Source organism: Sciurus carolinensis, chromosome 10, assembly GCF_902686445.1.
Source record: "Sciurus carolinensis chromosome 10, mSciCar1.2, whole genome shotgun sequence".
NCBI lineage: Eukaryota > Metazoa > Chordata > Mammalia > Rodentia > Sciuridae > Sciurus > Sciurus carolinensis.
In genome coordinates this window covers 96814034-96837765 of record NC_062222.1, presented here as the reverse complement: position 1 = coordinate 96837765, position 23732 = coordinate 96814034, and the positions used below count along the sequence as shown (strand labels likewise).

At 35.4% G+C, this 23732-nt stretch overlaps 1 protein-coding gene across 1 annotated transcript in view; it reads right to left on the bottom strand.

The window, feature by feature from the left end:
* The window catches only part of Aasdh (aminoadipate-semialdehyde dehydrogenase), a 31383-nt gene that overhangs the window by 6992 nt on the left and 659 nt on the right, over positions 1-23732 (bottom strand). The window contains 17 exon segments of the mRNA XM_047567291.1: positions 2745-2841; positions 2843-2901; positions 2904-2978; positions 2981-3182; positions 3184-3540; positions 4888-5003; positions 6462-6617; positions 6620-6653; positions 7708-7802; positions 7805-7879; positions 8344-8450; positions 8960-9201; positions 12200-12392; positions 15859-16172; positions 18519-18639; positions 21221-21507; positions 23402-23559. Coding sequence (XP_047423247.1) covers positions 2745-2841; positions 2843-2901; positions 2904-2978; positions 2981-3182; positions 3184-3540; positions 4888-5003; positions 6462-6617; positions 6620-6653; positions 7708-7802; positions 7805-7879; positions 8344-8450; positions 8960-9201; positions 12200-12392; positions 15859-16172; positions 18519-18639; positions 21221-21507; positions 23402-23404 — 2533 coding nt within the window. The 5' untranslated portion in view covers positions 23405-23559.

Sequence of the window (23732 nt, the reverse complement as noted above, 5' to 3'; positions counted from 1 at the left end):
TACACTTTTTTGCAGTATTTTTTCTGTACATGACTACTTAGTGGCAAGAAAATAGTGGACTCCTGCTTAGTAATAACATTTCTTTCAGTTAAATTCACTTCCACGAGAAAATATATAAGAAAATCTCTGGGTTAGTCAAAAATTACTTAGATAGAACACCTAAAGCAGAACTCAATAAAAAACCAAATAAATTGAGCTGGGTGTGCTAGCACATAACTGTAATCCCAGCAACTCAGGAGGCTGAGGCAAGACCAACACCATTTCAAGGCCAGCTTGCACAATTTAGCAAAACCCTGTCTCAAAATAAAAAACAAAAAAGAGCTGGATATAGTTGAGTGGTAGAGGGTCCCTGGGGTCAATCCCCAGCACCAGGGGGAAAAAACAGATTTAATCAAACTTAATAACTTCTCTTCAAAAGATACTATGTAATCCCAGCTACTCAGGAGACAGATACAAGAGGATCATAAATTCAAGGACAGCCTGGGCAATTTAGCAAGACCCTGTCTTAAATTTAAAACAAAAAGGGCGCTGGGAATGTAATTCAATGATAGAGGGTTCCTCAATCCCGAGTACTGCAAAAAAGGAAAATAATAATAATAAAGATACCACGTTAAGAAAATGATAAAACAAGCAACAGACTGGGAGAAACATGTGATAAAGGACTCATATTCAGGACTGGGGATGTAGCTCAGGGGTATACAGTGTGCCTAAAATGCAGGAGGCCCTGGGTTCAATCCCCAGCATTGCAAAAATAAAAAACAAAATAGAACTTATATCTTGTAACCTTCGCTTCCCTAGTGACTGATGATATTGAGCAGCTTTTATTTATTTGTTTTTTTTTTCCGGTACTGGAGATTGCACCCAGGAGCACTTTACCACTGAGCTACATCTCCAGTCCTTTTTATTTTTTGATACAGGGTCTCACTAAGTTGCTTAGGGCCTTGCAAAGCTACTGAGGCTGGCCTCAAACTTGTGATCCTCCTGCCTCAACCTCCCTAGTTGCTGGGATTACAGGCATGAGCCACTGCCCAGTATGTAGAGCAGCTTTCAAAAGCTTACTTGTAATCTGTGTTATCTTTTATAAGGTGTCTGTTCAAATCTTTTGTGCATTTTTTTAAACTTTTGTTTTTGAGATAGGGTCTTGCAATTTAGCCTAAGTTGATCCTGAACTCATGATCTCAAGCATCTAGACTCAGAACAAGGATGGTCACTCAGAAGAAGGATGCTTGAATTCATTCCAGTCTAGCTGTTTAGAATACAAACAGGAATTTCAACAAGCTGATTTTGGGATGGGCCTTACTCTAGAACCTATAATCTCAAGTAAAACTAAAAGTTTCCTTTACTATAATCTTCAAAATGTAGGTGTTTAAAATGAAATTATTAAATTTAAATTTAAGTAGATCCCAGCTAGGATAGCACAAGAAGGGAAACAAATTTCTAAGCACTTAGTCTTCAAAGTTTGACAGATTCCATGAGCATAGAAAGTGAAACCTAATGTAGATGGGGGAGTAAAAAGTGTAATGAGAGAGACATTACACTTAAGAGATCCATGTTCCTAGCAAAGTCACCTACACCTTAATAAACTGAACCACAAAGTTCAGTACTTGCCTGGCAAGATACTACAGGGTTCACAAGAAATCATCTCATCTAATCCTCCCAAAAGCTCTAGGATGATTATAGTAGTTTAAAAATAAATAAATAAATCCATAGCTGGGTGCAGTGACACAGGACTGTAATTCCAGCAACTTGAGTTTAAAGCGAGCCTCATCAACTTAGTGAGATCCTATCTCAAAGTAAAAAACAAGGGTTGAGGATGTGTCTCAGTGGTTAAGCGCCCCTAGGTTCAATTCCCAGAACCAAAAAATAAAAATAAAATAAAGTAACTTCATAAATTCTTTGCTTTTCTTTCTTTCAGGAGGTGGAGTCTAATTCCCCTCCCACTGAATGTGGGTTTCTAATGAAGGGAATAAAGCAAAAATTATTGTACCCAAGTTTAGAGGCTGGGTTATAAATGGTCTGGGTTCCTCCTCACTTGCTCTCTCTTGGATCACTCATTCTAAGGAAAGTTGGCTGCCACGTTGTGAGGACAGTCAAGCAGCCTACGGAGGAGCTCATATGGCCCAAACTGCAGCTTCCTGTCAAAAATCAGCAAAGAACTGAGGCCTTCTGCCAAGAGCAATGATTGGAAGCAGATTTTCCAGCCCAAGTAAAGCTGTCAGATGGCTACAGGAACATGAGACTTTACATGAGATAGGCTAGCTAAGCAGCTCCTAAATTCCTGACCCACAAAATTATAAGATAATAAATGTTTGTTGCTCTAGGTCATTAAGTTTTGGGGAAATGTGGGATGCAACAACACGTTTTATTATTTTTCCCATAAGAAAACTGAAGTTCAGAGAGGTTTAGCAACTAGCCAAAGGTCACAGCTTGTAAGAATTACAGCACTAAGTTCAAACCCAAGAACTTTTGACCCCCAGGTCCACACTTAATTGGCACAGACTAAACTATTATTCATTGGCAGCAACCAAAACCACCATAGATACTTAAAAAAAATAATTTGTGTGTGTGTGTGTGTATGGTGATGGGGATTAAACCCAGGGCCTCATGCATGCCAGGCAAGCACTTTACCACTGAGATACATCCCCAGCCCCCCACTTTTTTTTTTTTTCTAACTTAACTTGGCCCTTAGCATTATTGTAAGGTAATTCAATTTAACTATACACACCTCAAATTCAGACACTTACCCACCACGATAAAGTTTCCACATTTAGATACACATGCTGATGACTCAATCCGATCTCCCAAAATCTGTTCCCATTTCACCTTCCCAGAGTAAAGGTCAAACCGCCTTCATACTATGAGAATGAGAGCCAATGTACACAGTTGTAGAAGATTTGTCACAGCTGGTATTACAACCAGAGGGGAAGCATCTACGCATTTGCCTGTATCTGACCTCCACCGCACGCCTAACTCCATTTCTCAGTCCTTGTCACAGGTTTCCCCTCTTCACAAATTTTTTCAACACAAGATGGATCTTTTGACTTCCCAAATACAGCTGGAGGACTTAAGCTTTTCAAATTTTCACTGTTGGTCTGTGTAGTTAAATCAGAAGAAAAGGTTGAAGTGCCATGTCCTGACGTAGCTAAAAACCTAGTGGTATTCAGAGACAAAATCTGACTTCCCTCTGCTCAGTGCAATAAAGGCACTTATCTCATTGTCATGACTTAAAGGCAGGAAAGACTTCTGATGCAAAGATTTTCCACTGGCATCCTCTTGATTAGTGTCACTGAGTTTCCTTTTTGTGGCATAACTCTTGCTAAATGTCACATCTTCATCTGGGAACACTGTATGAAGGATGTGATTGTAAATTTCTAAAATGGAACTGCTGAGAATAATTTCCAGAAGGCCAGGTACTGATGTACCAACAAGTTCTTCAATCTCATTAAGGAGCCGTATGGACTTTAGGGAATCTCCACCACTATTTAAGAAGAGTGACTCATCAGGAACCTTCAAAAGATCTTCTGAGATACTTAGTACAGACTAGAGTGGGAAAAGGGAGAAATATGGTAAAGGCCTCAAACCAAAAGACTCCATCATTTACAAGTAAGATACAAAGAAGACAATACCTACATAAATATATAAACATAAAAATACAAAATAAATATTTTTATAATTAAAATAAATTAATTTTTTTCTTTATACAAAAGGAGACCAACACTATGTTAACCAATTCTACCAAGGCTACAAAAACATTTGCTTTACTAATTTTAAACTCCCTAAGATACTAATAGTTTATCATCTATAGTGGGAATAATGTTTATTCTCATCTATTGACGTAAATCAAAATTAGTTAATAAAAATCTAAAAATGGCACTGGGGTTGTGGCTTAGTGATAGAGTGCTCACCTAGCATGAGACCTGGGTTCAATCCTCAGCACCACATAAAAATAAGATAAAGGTATTGTCCACCTACAACTAAAAAAAAAAAAAACCAAAAATATTTTTAAAAATCTAAATATGAAGTGATTAAGACTTTAGATAGCCTCTATTTTTATAGACAAGAAAAACAAATACACCTTTTCAGAACTCTTTAGAAAGAAAAATCTACATTTTTATCTAAGAAAATTGTTGACCTAATGAGACACATGTATTTAAAAAAATTCCCTTGAGCCAGGTGTGCTAGCACACACCTGTAATTGCAACAGCTCCAGAGGCTGAGACAGGAAGATCACAAGTTCAAGGCCTGCCTCAGCAACTTAGAGACCCAGGCTCAAAATAAAACAAAAGTGCTATGGAAATGACTCAATGGTAGAGACTTTCTGGGTTCAATCTCTAGTACTTAAAAAAAAAAAAAAATTCCCTTAAACAGAAACACAGGTTGTTACTAAAGTTCTTTTGGACTAATAACATAATCCTAAATGTAAATTAGGTCAAGACAGGCCTTGTCTACCTACACCTTGACTACCTCACTTCCAATACATTTCTTTTCTTGGGGGGCAGAGGGTACCAGGGATTAAACTCAGGGACACTTGTCCCCAAAGCCACATCCCCAGCCCTATTCTATATTATATTTAAGTGACAGGCTCTCACTGAATTGCTTAGCGCCTTGCTTTTACTGAGGCTGGCTTTGAACTCGAGATCCTCCTGCCTCAGCCCCACAAGCAGCTGGGATTATAGGCGTGCGCCACTGCACCCAGCATCCAATACATTTCTTTGTGAGAAACTTAAACTAAGAGTCTATCCTTTATTTTTATACAAATTGAATAAATACCACCTGACATCTGGACATTGATAACATTTCTAGAAAATTTTTTCAGACTTATTAGGATGCTGTCATTTCCTAAAATGAACTCTTTATAATAATAAATTTATATTTTAAAAGTTGTACCTTCCACAAAAACTGTAATTTTTCCCAAAGTTCCTCTTTTCCATTGAGTTTATTCTCAGGCTTTGAGCTTATGTAGTCTAAATATATCTTGTTTAACTCAGAAACATCAATTTTGCCTTAATATAAAAGAGAAACATGTTTTAAAATAATATTTAAAATTTAATCTCAGGGCTGGGAGTATAGTTCAGTGGTAGAGAGCATGCTTAAATGTGCAAGGCCCTGGGTTTGATCCCCAATATCACAAATGAATACATAAATAAAATTTCATCTCGGAGATATTTTATATCTTCATTAGCCATGCACGATTTTTATTACAAAGCTTAGGAATCATATAGTTTGTCATAGATAATAAATTCTAAAGAAAACAGTCTAAAGCTACAAAGAATGTAGTAATAGCTAAAAGCAAAGGAGCTAATGTATATCTAATTTAAAGAGCTAAAAGAAATGGTACTGTTACCTGAGCAATTACTACATTTTGAAGTATATAGTAAATAAAAATTAAGTTGGGAAGGTAATATAATATGAACATTAGGAGCATATTTTAAGTACAAACAATGCTAGGCAAAATTTTAACTCTATCACTATAATGGTTGATTTAATGTGTCAATTTGATTGATTCATGTAATGCCAAGATTAAACACTATTTCTGGGTGTCTATAACAGTATTGCAGGATGAGATTAGCATAAATATCAGTGTCCTCAGTAAAGGAGACTAAACTCCCAAGTGTTGGGTATCTTCCAATCCCTAGAAGTCCTAAAACACAACAAAAGGCAGAAGAAGGAGCCTGTTTGAGCTGGGACATCTTGTCTTCTCCTGTCCTCTGGGGTTTGTATCATTTTTAGGCCTGTAAATTCAGTCCGAATTATACCACCAGCTTTCTTGGGTCTCCAGGTTGTACAAAGAGCAAGGAACTTCTCAGCCTCTATAATCACATGAGCCTATTTCTTATAATAAATCTCCTTTTATATATATATATATATATAAATATTAGTTGTTGACAGACCTGTATTTTATTCATTTATTTTCATGTGGTGCCAAGAATCAAACCCAGTGCCTCACACATGCTAGGCAAGTGCTTTGCCACTGAGCCACAACCCCAGTCCCTAAATCTCCTTTTTATATAACTATCTAAAAATGACTCCTGTCAGGCTGGGGTGGTAACTCAATGGTAGAACACTTGACTAGCATGTGTGAGGCACTGGGTTTGATTCTCAGCACCATATATAAATAAATGAATAAAATAAAGGTCTATCAACATAAAAAAAATAATTAGAAAAAATTACTCCTGTTTCTCAGGAGAATTCTGACTAATACACCCAATAACAAGCAAAGCGATTTTGGGAAAATTAGCTTACCTCTTTAAGTCTTATTTCCTCAGCTATAAATGGGAATAAGATCACCTACCCAGAGGATTTTCTGAAAAGGGGTTAATTATACAAAGTATTTAACAGAGGTTCTACTACAATAAATTCTAGTATCATTTGTCATAACAGAGAGTTATGTGGCCATTAAACCAGTATGAATACAATTAGTATGATTTGGCATTGAATATATCTGCTTTAAATTATTTTACCATGAGATGTAAATGGCAGAATATCAATCAGCACGATCTCGTCTGGGATTGCATGATTTGGAAGGTGTTTCTGCAGTTCTTTAAAGATGTAATCCTTCACTAAATCATCTTTAGACACTATGAAGAGAATTAATTTTTCCTCATTATACCATGTACTGCACAAGATTCCACTTGCTGAAGTTCTTCAGCAACCTATAAGAGAGAATATTCCTATTTGCCAATGAAGACATTTAAAAATGCACTTCTTCAATGTTCGAATTTTGTCTGAAATCAGTAAAGCTGCCAGGCATAGTGGCATACACCTATAATCCCAGTAGCTTGGGAGGCTGAGGCAGGAGGATTATGTTCAAAGTCAACCTCAGCAACTTAGTGAAACTCTGTCTCAAAATTTAAAAATTTAAAAATTTAAAAATTAAAAAGGGCTGGAGATGTGGTTCAGTGTTTAAGTGCTCTGGGTTCAACTGCTGATATAAAAAAGAAAGAAAGAAAGAAAGAATGCTGAATTAAATTCTGGAATACCCTAGAGATCTTTTTTTAAAAAACTGTTTAGAACGATATTACAAGCATGCAGGGTTCTTAATATTTTTCAAAAATAATGTGTCCTAGAGCAAATACACCAAATTTACTTTCACAGATCTCAAAATCCATTCTGTCACTAATTTAAAAAATAATCACTGCAGGCATAGTGGTGCATGCCTATAATCTCATGACTTGGGAGGATGAAGCAAGAGGATCAAAAGTTTATCAGTCTCAGAAATTTAGTGACACCCTGACTCAAAATACAAAATAAAAAGGGCTGGGGCTGTAGCTCAGTGGTAGAGTACCCCCGGGTTCAATCCCTATTCTAAAAAAACACAAATCTATTTATGCTGAGAATAAGAGGCATACTGAATTTTTATTGTAACTTATCACTAATACAAAAATCTTAGCTGGGTGCAGCAGCACATGCCTGTAAACCCAGCGCCTCAGGAGGCTGAGGCAGGAGGATCTCAAGCTCAAAGCAACTCAGCAAAAGCAAGGCACTAAGCAACTCAGCAAGACCCTGTGTCTAAATAAAATACAAAAAAGGGCTGGTGATGTGGCTCAGGGGTTGAGTGCCCTTGAGTTCAATCCCTGGTACCGCCCCACACACACACAAAAATCTTAGACATAAATGATACTGATAAAGAACTGGCATAGAAGATTGGTGGTAATCACCGCTAATGTCTACATATATTAGTAGATACTTATATTTAAATAGGTATACCTGTTGCAGAAGCTGAATATTAAGACGTTTACCATGGCGTTTGATCTGACTGTCCTTCCTTCCCAAGAAAAATATCTCTCCATCTTTCACAGTCCAAAGTCTCCTGTAGCTCGCATTGTACCAAGAGGTACTGTTATTTCATCATCAATAAAACACACTCTGTTTTTGCCACCTTCCAAAGTATAAACACTGATACCATAAAAATGCACAGAAAGTATATTGAAAAACCCTAAAATTAAATATGACTCTAATAGTTTAATTACTAACACTCAAAATTTGAACCATTTTTATTAAAGGGGGACCACTTTTAAATGTCAGATAAAATTAGACATAAACAAAGGGATAAAATAAAATTTATTTGTAAAAATGTGATTTTTAAAATTCTATAATAATCATTAAATATAATTTTGTCATAACAGTCCAAGTTAGTTTCTAAATTACTTTTATTAGATATTAGACACTGTAGATGATATAATTATGGCAACATGAAATATATCATGATTGAGAATGAGATTAAAAATTGTAACTGAAAAGCACACTAGACATTTAAAAAAATCAAGAAAAAAGATAAAACACATTAGTTGTTCTTCCTGAAAAAAAAAAAAAAATATTGCCAATCAACAAATGTAATACAACCTAAAAACACTTGGCCACTGCCTTCTTGAATTGTGAATCCATTTGTATCTCTGACTTCAATTACAGTTCCAAACAAAGGAAATCCCAGTTGTACAGGAAAATCACATCTGTGAAAAACAAACCCAAAGTAGATTTAAAATTTTACACTTGAATAGAATATTTTCCAGTGTATATAAATCACTCTACACCAAATAAAGAAAAAAAGGAAGTATATTATGATATAAGTCAAAGATTGCCAAGAGGAAAAGGTAGGTGAAAAAGCTGTCACATACGTTGTTCATTATAATTGTTACAAAAAGTTCTGACAAAATCTCAGCACCAGTTATGATAAGGTTCTGGATTCCCAACTTAAAATACTGGATAAATAGTGATTCTAAAATTATTACTGCAGGGTCTATCAAAACACAATTAGCAGGGGCTAGGAATATAACTCAGGGGTAGAGAGAGTGCTTGGCACACTGACCCTGGGTTCAATCATAAGCACCAACCATCCCCACCCCCAACCAAAAAAAAAAAAAAAAAAAAAAAGTCAAAAACACCACCAACAAAAACCCCATTCTGAGTACTAAAATCCAGAAAAATACAATCTCCTCTCTAGAACAATTAAAATCCTTACTTCAAAGTAGAGTTAAGAATCTTCTCCGGAATCCTATAAATGGTGGCCCAACTTGATACCTCTGTGATACCATAAACATTAAAAAACTGTGTTTTATTGCCTTCTCCTCTCCAGCTTTTGAGGACAGTCAATGATGGGAATGCTTCCCCACCAAGGGCTAACACCCGAAGAGAAGTACTGGATGATAAAACAGTTGACTTAATAAGCTGAGCTCCAAATCTTCTAAGCAATGTTGGCGTTGCCTGCAGATACATTAAAATAATTTCTTTCTTTCTTCTCACTTCTTGAGAAGGTAAACACTGTACTAATTAATTCACAGTTATGCATTTTAAGTTCACATGGATAAAATTAAGGCTATATTTATCAAATGGTAAATCATATTTAGAAAACTATTGATGCAAGCATTACCTTTTTAATGTGACTAGGGATTATGCCTTAAGAAAAACTTATGCAACAATATTAGCTGTTTCATTGTACAGTTTTTTTCTTTTTTTCTTTTTTGGTTGTAGGTGGACATAATATCTTTATTTTGTACTTCTGTGGTGCTGAGGATCGAACCCAGAGCCTCACTTATGCTAAGCAAGCACTCTACCACTGAGCCACAACTGTATAATGAGCCAAGCTCTCATTATACAGTTTATAAGAAATGATTTAAAGTCAAAAAAGATTTAAAGTTAAAAAATAAATCTACAGGGCTGGGGAGACAGGTCAGCTGGTAGAGTGCTTGCCTCGCAAGCACAAGGCCCTGAGTTCGATCCCCAGTACTGCAAAAAAATAAATAAAAAAAATAAAATAAATCTACAAAATAATTTTATATTTCCTTTTACCCCCTTAGCTCTACAGAAAGTAAACAAAAGGGTTAAAAATATACCTGAGCAAAATGATATGAATAGATGTCTTTAACAGCTTTATTTGGGTACAACTGACATCAATTATTTTAAGTGTACAATTTAGTACAGAGTTTCATATATGTATATATTGGTGAAACTTTCACCACAATCCAAATAATGAATATATTTGTCTTAGTTTACCCATGGACTGGGTAATTTATAAACAACAGAAATTTATTGCTCACAGTCCAGAAGGTGGGCAGTCCAAGATCCAGGTGCTGGCAGATTCAGTGTGTCCTCATATGGTGGAAGGATCAAAAAGCTCCCTCAAGTCTCTTTCATAAGGGCATTCAGGAGGGCTCCACCCTTATCAACTAGTACCTCTCAAAGGTCCTACCTTTTAATACAACACAACGGGGACTACATTTCTATATATAAATCCTGGGGAGACAAATAATTCAAATTATAGTGTATACATTACCTTTAATATTACCTCTGTACCACTGTAACTCTTTTTCTTCAATTGGACATCTCCAGATAACTGCTGATCTACTTTCAGCCACAATAGATAATTACTATCATTATTATTTATCATTTTTCCTTTTTTTTTTTTTCAATTTTTTTGGTACTGGGAGTTGAACCAAGGGGGACTTAACCACTGATGCCAGTCCTTTTCATTTTTTAGTTTGAGACAAAGTCTTCTAAGTTGCTGAGGCACCAAAACAATGCTAAAAAGTGGTAAAAGCAAACATCTTTGTCTTGTTCTCAGTTTTTAAGGTGAAAGCACTCAGAGTTTCATCAAGTATGATGTTAGCTGTAGCTCTGTGTGTGTGTGTGTGTGACTGGGAATTGAACCCAGGGCCTCTTACTTGCTAGGCATGAGCTCTACCACTGAGTTATATACTCGGTCCTAGTTGTAGTTTTTTAATAATAGATGCCCTTCATGATTTGGGGGGCAGGTGGAGTATCCTTCTATTCAAAGTTTGTTGAAAGATTTTTTTAAAAATATATTTTCTTTTGATAATTTTCTTTTAAATATCTTTTCTTTCAATGGGTGTTAAATCTTGCCAAACACACTTTTCTGCATTTATTAAGATAAGTATGTACTTTTTTGTCTATTGTTCTTCATGTAATACATAACATCAATGGATTTTGGATAAGTCAAACATACGTTTCTGAGATAAATTCCACTTAGTCAAATTTTTTAGAGGAAAAACACTATCCAAAAAAAGTTCAAAATATCAAATTTTGCCTTTGGAGCAGAAATTTATCATCCTTCTCTATCTTATTGCACTAGACAATAAGATAAGGTGAAATCCTAACCCCCAAAGTAAAATTAGGAAGTGAAGCCTTTGGGAAGTGATCCAATCACACAGGCAGAGCATTCATGAATAAAATATTTGCTTACAAAAGAGGCCCAAGAATGAATCAAACCTCATTACCCTATGTGAATGTATGATTATGCAAATGGTATGCTGTTACTCCATGTACAAACAGAAACAACATGTATCCCATTTGTTTACAATAAAAATAAATTTTAAAAAAAAAGAGGCCCAAGAGAGAACCTCACCCCTTCCATCATGTGAGGACACAGTGAAGAAAAGGATTCATGAATTAGCAAGCGGGCCTTCACTTGAAACTGAATCTGCTGGAGCCTTGATCCTGGGTTGCCCAGACTCCCAAATTATGAGAAATAAATTTCTGTTATTTATAAGCTACCCAGTCTGTGGTGTTTTGTTATAAGAATTCACACAGTCTGAGACACATACATACCAGGAACTATGCTATACTATCTAATTTCCACTACCATATGAAATGGATATTTCTATTTATGGATTAAACAATCTCACAGCAGCTAAGTACTTAACTAAGATATCATGATATGTATGTAATTTTGTTCATTCTCTCTTTAACCATTTATAACGTAATATCTTTAGGTTTGTGTACCACATACTTTACAAGTACACATTTGAAAAGAATTTTAGAAGGTCAAACTTCAAAAATATGTTTTTAGAGGTTAATGTAAATGTATTGATGTAAAAATTTCAAAAATTTAAATTTCTACATCAATTATAATTATTATGTTAGCTTTCAATACACTTAAATTCTTAACATCCCAACAGCATGTTCCAACAGAGATATCCCAACAGCATGTTCCAACAGATTTGAGTGAAATTCCTTTAGTATTATATAGTAGGCATATAATACATGATAAAATAATTTTCTTGACAGAATTAACTGATTTTTAAATTTTTAAATAAATAAGAGACATCATGAGGGAATAGCACTTGCCAATTAAACTAGATTACCATTAATCTACTGCAAAGAACTAAAGCAATATAGTTTCCCTAAAACATTTAAAATATTAAATAATAAAAAACAAAACACTTCATTTGCTCCTAAAATGTACCTGCAGAACAGTCACTCTGTGATGGGAAAAGAGAACCTCAGCTAATTTTGATGAGAGCACCTTGACAGAAGGTGGTATGATAAGCAGAGAGGCACCACTTGATAGAGCCACAAACATTTCCACAACAGAAGGATCAAAGGTCAGAGGTGAAGCCAAAAACAAAACATCTTCTTGTGTGATGTCAAAAAGTATCCTAAGGTGAAACAGCACATAGTCATAAGAATGTCTAATGTTTTGTAAAAAGACTCTAAAAAATATTTATGACTAAGTTTCTGAATGTTTCCAGATTTTATTCTTCTTTACAGTAACAAAAATAGTGCCATTAATTTTGGAAATACCTTTTATAAAAGCAATATCCATTTTTTAATTACATATATTTTATCATCAGTTATGGTTTTCTTTTTTCTTTTTTTTTTTTTTTTTGATACAAAGGCTTGAACCCAGTGGCACTTAACCACTAATTCACGTCCTTAGCAACTTTGAACTTGTGATCCTCCTGTCTCAGTCTTCCAAGCCTCTGGGATTATAGATGTGCCCCATCACACCAGTTTATGATGGTTTTGACACATTAACTTGGACAAACAGAACTACAGTTCCAGAATTCCCTTTCTAGTATGCTTCTTAAGAGTGAGAGTTGAAGAACATCAGGGTGGCAGCTGCCACTTGGTAGCACAGACCTTCTCCCAGTTATTCAATCAAACCCTGATCTAGTCTTTTTTTTTTTTTTTTTTGGAGATACATCCGCCCGCTTTTTTGGGGGGTGGGGTACAGGGATTAGGGTACTCGGGGGTACTCGACCACTAAGTCACATCCCCAGCCCTTTTTTGTATTTTATTTAAGAGACAGGTCTCACCACTGAGTTGCTTAGTGCCTGACTTTTGCTGAGGCTGGCTTTGAACTCACAATCCTCCTGCCTCAACCTCCCAAGTTGCTGGGATTACCAGTGTGAACCACATCACCCGGCCATGAAATACAACCCATTTTTTATTTTTTCATTTTTCATTTGGTCTCACTAAGTTGCTGAGGCTGATTTTGAACTTATTAATTCTCCTGCCCTAACCTTTCTGAGTCACTGGAATTACAGGTATGCACCTGGCCTAATCTAAAAATCTTTACTCAGCTGCTTTTAAGTCAATCAATTGGAAGATTATGCTTAATTGGCTGGATTTACTCAGTTGAGACCTTTATTAGAAGGGTTAGCCCTTTTCTGAAGAGCCCAGAGACACCAGCTGGGTCTGCAATTAACTTCCCTTCCACCTGAGTTCTTTTCTGACTAGCCTGTGGATAATCTGATGCCCCTGGGGTTCCAGCCTGCTTGTAATCATCCTTTCCTGACTGCCTGCCTAGAGCCTTCAGACTCACTTTGCCAGCTCCAATTGTGTAGGCCAATTCCTTGTATTAACCCCATATATCCTCCTGGATTTATTCTAGTAAAAATCTTATTCTGTCATAGTTTTTCAATAATGCTTAATAGAGACTCCCACTCCCTTTCCCCACTATCTGGCATTTTCCTCTCAGGATCTAAAATGAGAACAGAACAAGAATATGTGTATTTAGGATATCACAGAGCATGGAAAATCAGGGTTGAACCTATGGCACACAAAACCCATCTAAAAGCAGAGATAACCTTAACCTCAAAAGATCGTCAAGCATGGTATAAAGATTTAAAAACTCTATGCTACACTTGTGTCTCAGGTAATATAAAAACTCATTGACAATTAAGGTTACATTCAAACTTCAATTTCTAACGGAATTATTTTTCACAAATATTGCCTGGTTTTCAGGTTTAGGGGAAAGCAAACTTTCCACAGGCTTCTAATAAAGCTTAAACCCTGAAACATGGGCAATGTTAAACACTCACAGAACATCTATCTGGGCATTAATTTCAAGAAAGCAGCTTAAGATGCTGTTTTAGTCAGTTTTTCCAATGCTGTAACCAAAAGACCTGACAAGAACAATGTACAATAGGAAAAGTTTATTTGGGGCTCATGGTTTCAGAGGTCACAGGTAGACAGTTAACTCCATTCCTTGGGGCCTGAGGTGAGACAGAACATCATGGCAGAAGGGTGTGGTGGAGCAAAGCAGCTCAGAACTTCACACCAGGAAGCAGAGAGAGCACTCCACTCACCAAGAACAAAATATAGACCCTGAAGACACACTCCCCAATGACCCACCTCCTCCAGCCAAACCCTTCCTGCCTACTGTTACCACCCAGTTAATTCCTATTAGGGGGGTTAATACACAGATTAAGACTCTCATAATCCTACCATTTACCTCTAAACTTTCTTGCATTATCTCACATATGACTTTTGTGGTACACCTCATATCTAAATCACAATAGACGTATTCTGTTACAAGAAAACCTGAGGGAAAAAAAGAGATTTTAAAGGAGGAAAGAGGAAAAGGTGGAATGGAAGGAATGTTTGAACTTACTATTTGTGATATTGCATTGGTTGTCTAATAAACTGCTTCTTAATTTTCCAACCACCATACAAAGCAGGTATGTTGTGTGAAGACACTCAGAACCCTAAAGTTGGTATGTTATTTCTTTAAGCAGAAGACATTTGAGATTCAACAAATCAAGATGAAACCTTGGAACTTCCCTTATCTGACTAAAAGCAGAAACTTCTGAGAAATGAGGCTGTAGTAAACCACCTCTTCAGAGTGACTTTTCCTCCTAGGAAGGCCAAGGAAAAGTCTATCATAAATCCCTCCCCCCAGAGGAAGTTCAATGACTATGAGGAAGACAGGAAGCCTACTGCAACTAATATACAGCAATCATCACAAACTTTCAATCTCCTGTTTGTTTTTCTGAAAACCTATTTGTCTTTCCTTATTCTTCCAAGAGAAGTCTTTTCTCCCCATCTCTTTCTGCTACTAAAGACAAATTTTTATTTATCTAATTTTTATTATTTATTTACTAATTTTTATTATTTATTTACTAATTTTTATTATTTATTTACTAATTTTTATTATTTATTTACTAACTTTTATTTATCAAGCTACCTTATACACACATATAATTTCATGTCATTGTAAATTTTATATAACTTTTTTTTTTTTTTTTTTGCAGTACCGGGAATTATTTCCTCTCCATTGCCTACACCCCTCTGGTTCACTCTTCCTCCTCCATTTCTTTCTTCACAAATTGAGAATCTCAACTTCAGCTCTTTTTTATCTCTTAGCCACATCAATTAGCCAAATTCCAAAATAGCACCACAGAAGTTAATTTAATAAAATGCAACTCTTTTAATCATTTCCCATCATCTAATAGATTAAGTTCAAATTTCAAGTGGACATGTCCAGGCTCCTGCTCTCCCACTCTTTGCTCAGTCCTGCCCTGACACATTCTAACAGGACCCACCCCTTTCTCCCTTGCTGCTTCTGCTGGTACCTCTGCTAGGAACATCTTTCTTCTCTTCTTATTAATAATTAGAAAAACAAAGGCTTCTAAACATATCATTTTTTTCCTTTGATTGACCTGGATCAAAAAGCAAACTAGTTGGCAAAGAGCTGATATTCAGAGAGAAATGAAACAAAACAGACACAATTACTTAGTACTATCCATTTAGAAACAAGACTTACAAAGAACAAATATTTAAAAGTTATTTTCTTTTTAAAACGCAAGTTCTAAGAAGAATTCACATAATAGAACTTACTGAAAATGCTGAATATTTGGTAGTATACATGCATGAGGCACTCTGACGATTTTGGGGGTACCTGTAGTCCCTGATGTATGCAGAACATAGGCTAAGCAATGCTTTAGTCTCACATCCATGTATTCTTTTTCTTTAATGCTGTTCTCGGAGCTCATGCTGTTTTTTCTTTTTTCTTTTGCATGTTTCTCTTTTCTATCATTTAACATCAAGTTCACCTCAGCATTTTTCCAGTGCAGTCTGAAGAGTACCAGGTCCTTATGTTCTACTGTGACTATATCATAATTCAATAAGGTTTCATGTAAAGATGTGAATTTCTATATTGGATAAAGGACAGAGTTTAAAATATTAAAATGTTAAAAGGTATTTTTACATAGAAGTAACATGAAATATTCACTTACTCACTCAATGTGGCTTTTTGGGGTGGATGGGATATTCACTATATATCCAGGGATAAAAAAACAAGAGACATCAAGAGTCAAATGCTATACTTATTTTCAAACTCACCTTCAAAATAGACAAAAACATGCAACTGAAATGCAGTTTGGCAAATGTAATAAATGTGTTCTTGAAATACTAATGGAGACAGAAAAGGTTAGACTGAATTCTGCATGGGAGGTCACAAATTGCTCTACAGGTAACATCTGTATTATAAGGTAACTATTCTCACTAGGAATGTTAGCATATGACTGTAATACCAGAGATATGGAAGGCTGAGGCAGAAGGATCACAAATTTAAGATCAGTCTCAGCAATTTAGCAAGACCCACAGCAACCTAGCCAAACTCTGCCTCAAAATTTAAAAAAATAATAATAAAGGACTGGGAGCATAGCTCAATGGTATTTAAAAAAAAAAAAAAAAAAAGCCCTGAGTTCAATCCTCTGTAACATAAAAAAATAAATAAATAAAAATAAATAAATAGTACCTTAAAGCTGGGTGCAATGGTACACACCTGAATCCTAAGCTACCCAGGAGGCTAAGGAGAACTACAAATATGAGGCCAGACTTGGCAACTCAGTGAGACCATGTCTCAAAATAATTTTTAGGACTGGAGATGTAACTCAGTGGTAAAGTACCTCTGGACTGATTCCCAGTAACTAACACACACACACACACACACACACACACGACAGACAGAGAGACAAAGAGAGAAGCTTGATATTAACAATTTTCCTACCCAACCATCTCCTTTATAAAATTTTCACCAAGGTTAAGAAAAGTAAATATTACATCCCCATTTCGGTTTTGCTTATTTACCAATAATATAGGAATAACCAATTGAGGGAAAGAGAAAGCTTTGGCCAGATTCTGATAAATGTTTATTTCAAAAATTTTCGAATATTAACCATATTAACACTTTAGATCTTTTTCTAAGCATCTTATTCTAGTACCTATGATTCTCTAGGAAGTCTCATTCATCTCAAGCTCTTGTTACTTCATATGTGTGTATGCATGGGCACACACATCTAAACATACACACACACAATGCATTTTGATTACTCCCAAATATAAACTGGTTCATATAGGAAATGGGTAAAAACATGTAATGTTCTTTGGTAGAACAATATCTTATAAATAAGAAATAATACAGTATGAGGTGCCTCACATTGGTGAATATATAATACTAATTCTTGCTCTTAAATCAATGTTCCTCAGCTATACCTTTGCTTGGCAGACACTTAAAAATAAAAAATAACAAAGTTCATTTCCCAGGAAGGTCTGGTCTATGTGTCAATCTATTTTTCAAAATGTTAAGCTTGATTATAATTCTTTAATGTTTTGACCAATGTACTTGCCATAAATGATCAAAGTTTCAAGTATTAAAAAAATTTTTCAGTATAGGAAATACTTTGGAAACACAAAGAAAATTCAGAACAATGCACGGACACCATAAGATCAGAGGACACTTTCATGCCACAGAATAGTGGTTCTTGCTGGGGTGGAAGGTGCCAAGGACATCTGGCAATGTGGCAAAGTCTGGACATTTTTGGTTGTCACAACTGGAAGGTGCTACTGGTATCTAGTGAGTGAAGGTCAGGAAATCTGCTGAACATTCAAAACGACATAGAAACTTCCCACAATAAACAATTACTCTACCCAAAATGTCAACAAAGCTAAGCCTGAGAAACTATGTTATTATGGTTTGGATATAAGGTGTCCCCCAAAAGTTCCTCCAGCATTAACGCAGGGATGTTTAGATATGAAATGATTAGATTACCTAAAATGTGACCTAATCAGGGGATCAATCCATTTGACTAACTGGGTGGTAACTGTAGGGTGGTGGGGTGGAAGAGGTGGCTCACTGAGGGCATCCCTTGAGAATTATATCTTGGCCCCCAGCTCCTCCTTCTCTCTCTATGCTTCCCAGCTGCCAGGCAGTGAGCAGTTTTCCTCCACTTCACCTTTGGCCATGTAGCTCTGCCTCACCTTGGGCCCAGAGACAGTCAGTCAACTAGGAACTGAACCTCTGAAACTGTGAGCTCAAAATAAACTTTTCCTCCTCTGAGTTGTTACTGACAGATATTTTGGTCACAGCAACCGAAAAGCTGACTGATTCACCATGCCAGAGTTAACACATTCAGAAATCAAGATGGGGGAGAAGGGAATTCTTAAATTCAAAGATAAATATAACACAAAAAAGCACTTTAAACACCTGGACTTACATTAATCTGTTTTTTTTCAACAAGAATATACTTCAGATTACATTTTTTCATAAAATGTGTCGATAAAGATGGTGGTGAATCTGGATCAATAGGAGCATAAGCAGCAGGAACCTGGAGAATTCTAAAAAACACGTACAGAGTCAGATAGAATGTCTACCAAATATAACCCTCCTTTAAGCATGTCTACCGCTCTATGCATATTACTGTTTATCAAAAATTCCCATTGTTTCTCATGGACAAATCTTTTGGTTATAAACATTGTTATTTTATCTTGCTCTTAACAAACATCCTAAGATGTTTATGATTCTACATTAAATTCTTACCATTTAATATAAAGAAATACAAGATTTTTAAAAAGTAAAGTATTACAGTATAATACACTTGACTAATTGGCCACTACTAAAATACCAAAAACCTGCAAAATCTAATTTCTTCAACTGTCTATGCAGACTAGTATAATGAAGCTAAACATCCACACCCAACTTACTAGTATGCAGATTATGCATACTACAAAAAATATACTTCACCTAAATTAGGACACCTTTAGAGGAAAAAAAAAAAAACCCACCTTTAAATTTCTGTATATAGCAATATTATATGATGCAATACCAGAACTTCAACTATACTACAAAGCAATAGTAACAAAAACAGCATGGTATTCGCACCAAAATAGACAGGTAGATCAATGGTACAGAATAGAGGGCACGGACACAAACCCAAATAAATACAATTTTCTAATACTAGACAAAGGTGCCAAAAATATACAATGGAGAAAAGATAGCCTCTTCAACAAATGGTGCTGGCAAAACTGGAAATCCATATGCAACAGAATGAAACTAAACCCCTATCTCTCACCCTGCACAAAACTCAACTCACAATGGATCAAGGACCTTGAAATCAGACCAGAGACCCTGCATCTTATAGAAGAAAAAGTAGGTCCAAATCTTCACCATGTTGGCTTAGGATCAGACTTCCTTAACAGGACTCCCATAGCACAAGAAATAAAAGCAAGAATCAATAACTGGGATAGATTCAAACTAAAAAGCTTTCTCTCAGCAAAGGAAACTATCAGCAATGCGAAGAGAGAGTCTACAGAGTGGGAGAAAATCTTTGCCACTCATACTTCAGATAGAGCACTAATTTCCAGAATATATAAAGAACTCAAAAAACTCTACACGAAGAATACAAATAACCCAATCAACAAATGGGCTAAGGATATGAACAGACACTTCACAGAAGAAGATCTACAAGCAATCAACAAACATCTGAAAAAATGTTCACCATCTTTAGTAATAAGAGAAATGCAAATCAAAACTACACTAAGATTCCATATCACCCCAATTAGAATGGCGATTATCAAGAATACAAGCAACAATAGGTGTTGGAGAGGATGTGGGGAAAAAGGCACACTCATACATTGCTGGGGGGCTGCAAATTAGTGCAGCCACTCTGGAAAGCAGTGTGGAGATTCCTTAGAAAACTTGGAATGGACCTACCATTCCACTCCTCAGCCTATACCCAAAGGACTTAAAATCGGCATACTACAGAGATACAGCCACATCAATGTTCATAGCTGCTCAATTCACAATAGCCAGATTGTGGAACCAACCTAGATGTCCTTCAATTGATGAATGGATAAAGAAACAGTGATATATATATATATATATATATATATATATATATATATATATACACACAATGGAATATTACTCAGCTATAAAGAATAATAAAATTATGGCATTTGCAGGCAAATGGATGAAATTGGAGAATATCATGTTAAGTGAGATAAGCCAATCTCAAAAATCCAAAAGACGAATGATCTCACTGATAAGCGGATGATGACACATAATGGGGGGGCAAGAATGGAGGAAGGAGGGACTATACAGAGGGAAAAGAGAGGTGGGAGGGGTGGGGGGAAGGAAAAAAGTAACGGAATGAATCAAACATCATTACTCTATGTAAATGTATGAATATGTAAATGGTATGCTGTTACTCCATGTACAAACAGAAACAACATGTATCCCATTTGTTTACAATAAAAATATATTTAAAAAAATATATGAACAAAGTCAAACATCATTTAGTCATTTTAAGTAAAATACTTAAGGTAAACTTGGAGGAACTAGATTTTTGCATATAGTAAATTCTCAAAAACCTTTGTTAATGACTGAGTAAATTCTGGAACATTTTTTACTTTACAATTATATAATTAATCTAGGACATATTATGGGATGAATACCAACTTTAATTTGTTGGCCACATTTATTTACTGCAGAGTCCTAAAACAGAAATCACTACAAGAGGGTAAGATCCTAGAACAATTTGAATGATTAAACATTTTGTAAGCATTTGTTTGAACAAGTTTTTGTTTTGTTTTTGTACTGGTGATTGAACCCAGGGCCTGGTGCATGCTAGGCAAGCATTCTATCATTTAGTTACATCCCCAGTCCTTTTTGTTTGAGACTGACTGGTTTTGAATTTGTGATCCTCTGGCCTCAGACTCCTGAGTTGCTAGTGAGATTACAGGTCAGCACCACTGTACCTGACTTCATATTCAATTTTAATAGACATTGTCCAATACTTTACTCATTCACTGAAACCAACAGTAAACAAAACAGTAATGTGCAATATATTCTTATACTAAAAATTATAAATTAGCTTAGAGTAAGTTATTGCTAATTAATAGCAGTAAAAAATATTACCCTAAAATCCAAGAGGGTAGGTTTATTCCAGGTTGGCAGTAGAGACCGATTTCTCGAATTCCTTCAAAGTCACAGTGTAATAGCAGAAAATCTGATAATTCTGAAGCAGCATTAATCACAGTCTTGTAGGTATAATAAACTGGAGGCTGGTTGTTGCACTCATCAAAACACACAGCTATTTTGTCCAAATAAAGGGAAGCAGCCTTATGGACCAATTCCTGAAGAGTCATTTCACTTAAGTTTATCCAAATATTCTTGGCAGAGGACTGTATATGTACACAAAAATGCTAGGGGGAGAGGGAGATTTAGGGAGCTTAGTCTAGGGAGAGGAAAAACTCACAAAAGTAACTATCAAAATACATAACTGGAGCAGCTCTGAATTTATGAAATGTTTATGGTACCTTTATAACAACAAAGTTAAAAATTAACTTGATATAGCCAAACTAGCACTGGGTTAGAGTTTGAAATAAAAATGAAGATCATGACATATACATAGATGAGAATGAAAAAGATAAGACATATAGACTTCGTTCTCAACTGCCCATAATATAAAAGGAAATATATTTGAAAATTAACCAGTAAGACCGAATTTAAAGCACCACACACTTATTTTTTCCATTTCCTTCAGTTACTGCTACAGATTGATCAAGCTGTATAACATGGTCAATATCCAACATAATGACTTATGTAAATAAGTCTGCTTCTAAATTCAAGTAGGAACTGAACCTAGGTAAAAGTAAAATCAATCTTTGATAGAAAAAAAAAAGAAAAAAACTTCATGCCATATGCACCCAGTTTTAGAGCACTATGTATACAAATAGTGCTTATCCTTACTTTTTATATTTTAGAGTAATTTTTACAATTGTTAAGAAGCAAGCTCTTTGGTCAATTTTACTTGATTTTTAACGAACAATAAATTTATTTAAGACTCTAAAAAAGGTATTATAACTCAAAGCATTACAGCACAACAGCATAGTGTTTTCTGGGTTTCTCAATGCAGATTATGTAAAAAAATATGAAAAAGTATTTCATCAAAGAACAGAGAACCATGATAACAAAAACACTCAACTTAAGAGTTTCCTTGAGGTAAAGGTGACTTTTCCCTCTGAACTCTATTTTCCATATTTCAAAGCAAACAAGATTTATCAAGTAGTTTATTTTCATTATTCAAGGTTTTTATTTCTTTATAATTATTTGAACAAATTTCAAGCTGACTTTCTTTTCTTTTTTGGTACCAAGTATTGAACCCAGGGGCAATTAACCACTGAGCCACATCCCCAGCCCTTTTTTGTATTTTATTCAGAGACAGTCTCACCAAGTCCCCTAAGGCCGTGCTAAATTGCTGAGACTAGCTTTGAACTAGCTCCCCCTGCCTCAGCCTCCTGAATTGCTGGGATTACAGGCATGTGCCACTCTGCCCAGTGTTCAAACTGATTTTCATTCATGTCATTTAACTAAATTACTTAGACAAAATAAAACAATATATATCAATAAAATGAACCAGTAACTGTTGAGACCTAAAAAATTTCAAATGTTGTAATTTATAAAAGTGAAATTTAAAAATATAACTTTTGTACTTACAGTATTTTTAATAAGAACTTCTATAAGTAGTAGGTCTATTGTGATGCATAAAATTTTTAAATAGAATTAAATATAAGAGCCAGAGCATGTGCTGCAATTACAGGGAATGTGTTTATTTTGCAACATAAAGTTAATGCACAGAATGCCTTCTGCTATCCTCTTTTACACGATTACCAAATTGCCTACACTATATATCATTCTGAGGTATTACAAATATTTAGTCAAATATTGCAAATATTGGGGCTGGGGAGATAGCTCAGTTGGTAGAGTGCTTGTGTTGCAAGCACAAGGCCCTGGGTTCGATTCCCAGCACCACAAAAAAAAAAAAAAAAAATTGCAAATATTGCAAATGTGCAAAAGATGCATTTTTCCACATGATAACAACCTGATTACTCACAATTATATCAAAGGGCAGGGTTATAAATAAATTCTTAAAAATTAAAATGCCATTTAAAAATATTTTTAGTTGTAAATGGACACAAAAACTTTATTTTTTTACTTGGTGCTGAGGATCAAGTCCAGTGCCTCACACATGCAAGGCAAGCACTTTACCACTAAGCCCCTAAAATGCCATTTTTATGACACATTATAACAACTCACCATAGGTACCAATACAGGAAGATGTCTTTCTATTGTTAACCTCCAGTGGCGAAATCCAGTGTTGTCTCAAGTTTTCATTTTCATTCACTGAATCGTAAATATATAATCTCTCCAATAAAGAATACTCTACTTATTAGCTGTCCAGACATTTCTGGGTCCTTATAAGAAAAGTAACAACAAAAAATATGGTAAGTAGGTTTTATATATAAAGGTATCAAGTTTAAGTTATTTGCTACTTTACTACTCTAAAGACTGTTATTTAGTCATCAGAGGTATTAAAAGTGTCAACAACAGCTTGTGTAAAGCCCTGGGTTCAATCCCCAGCGCAACG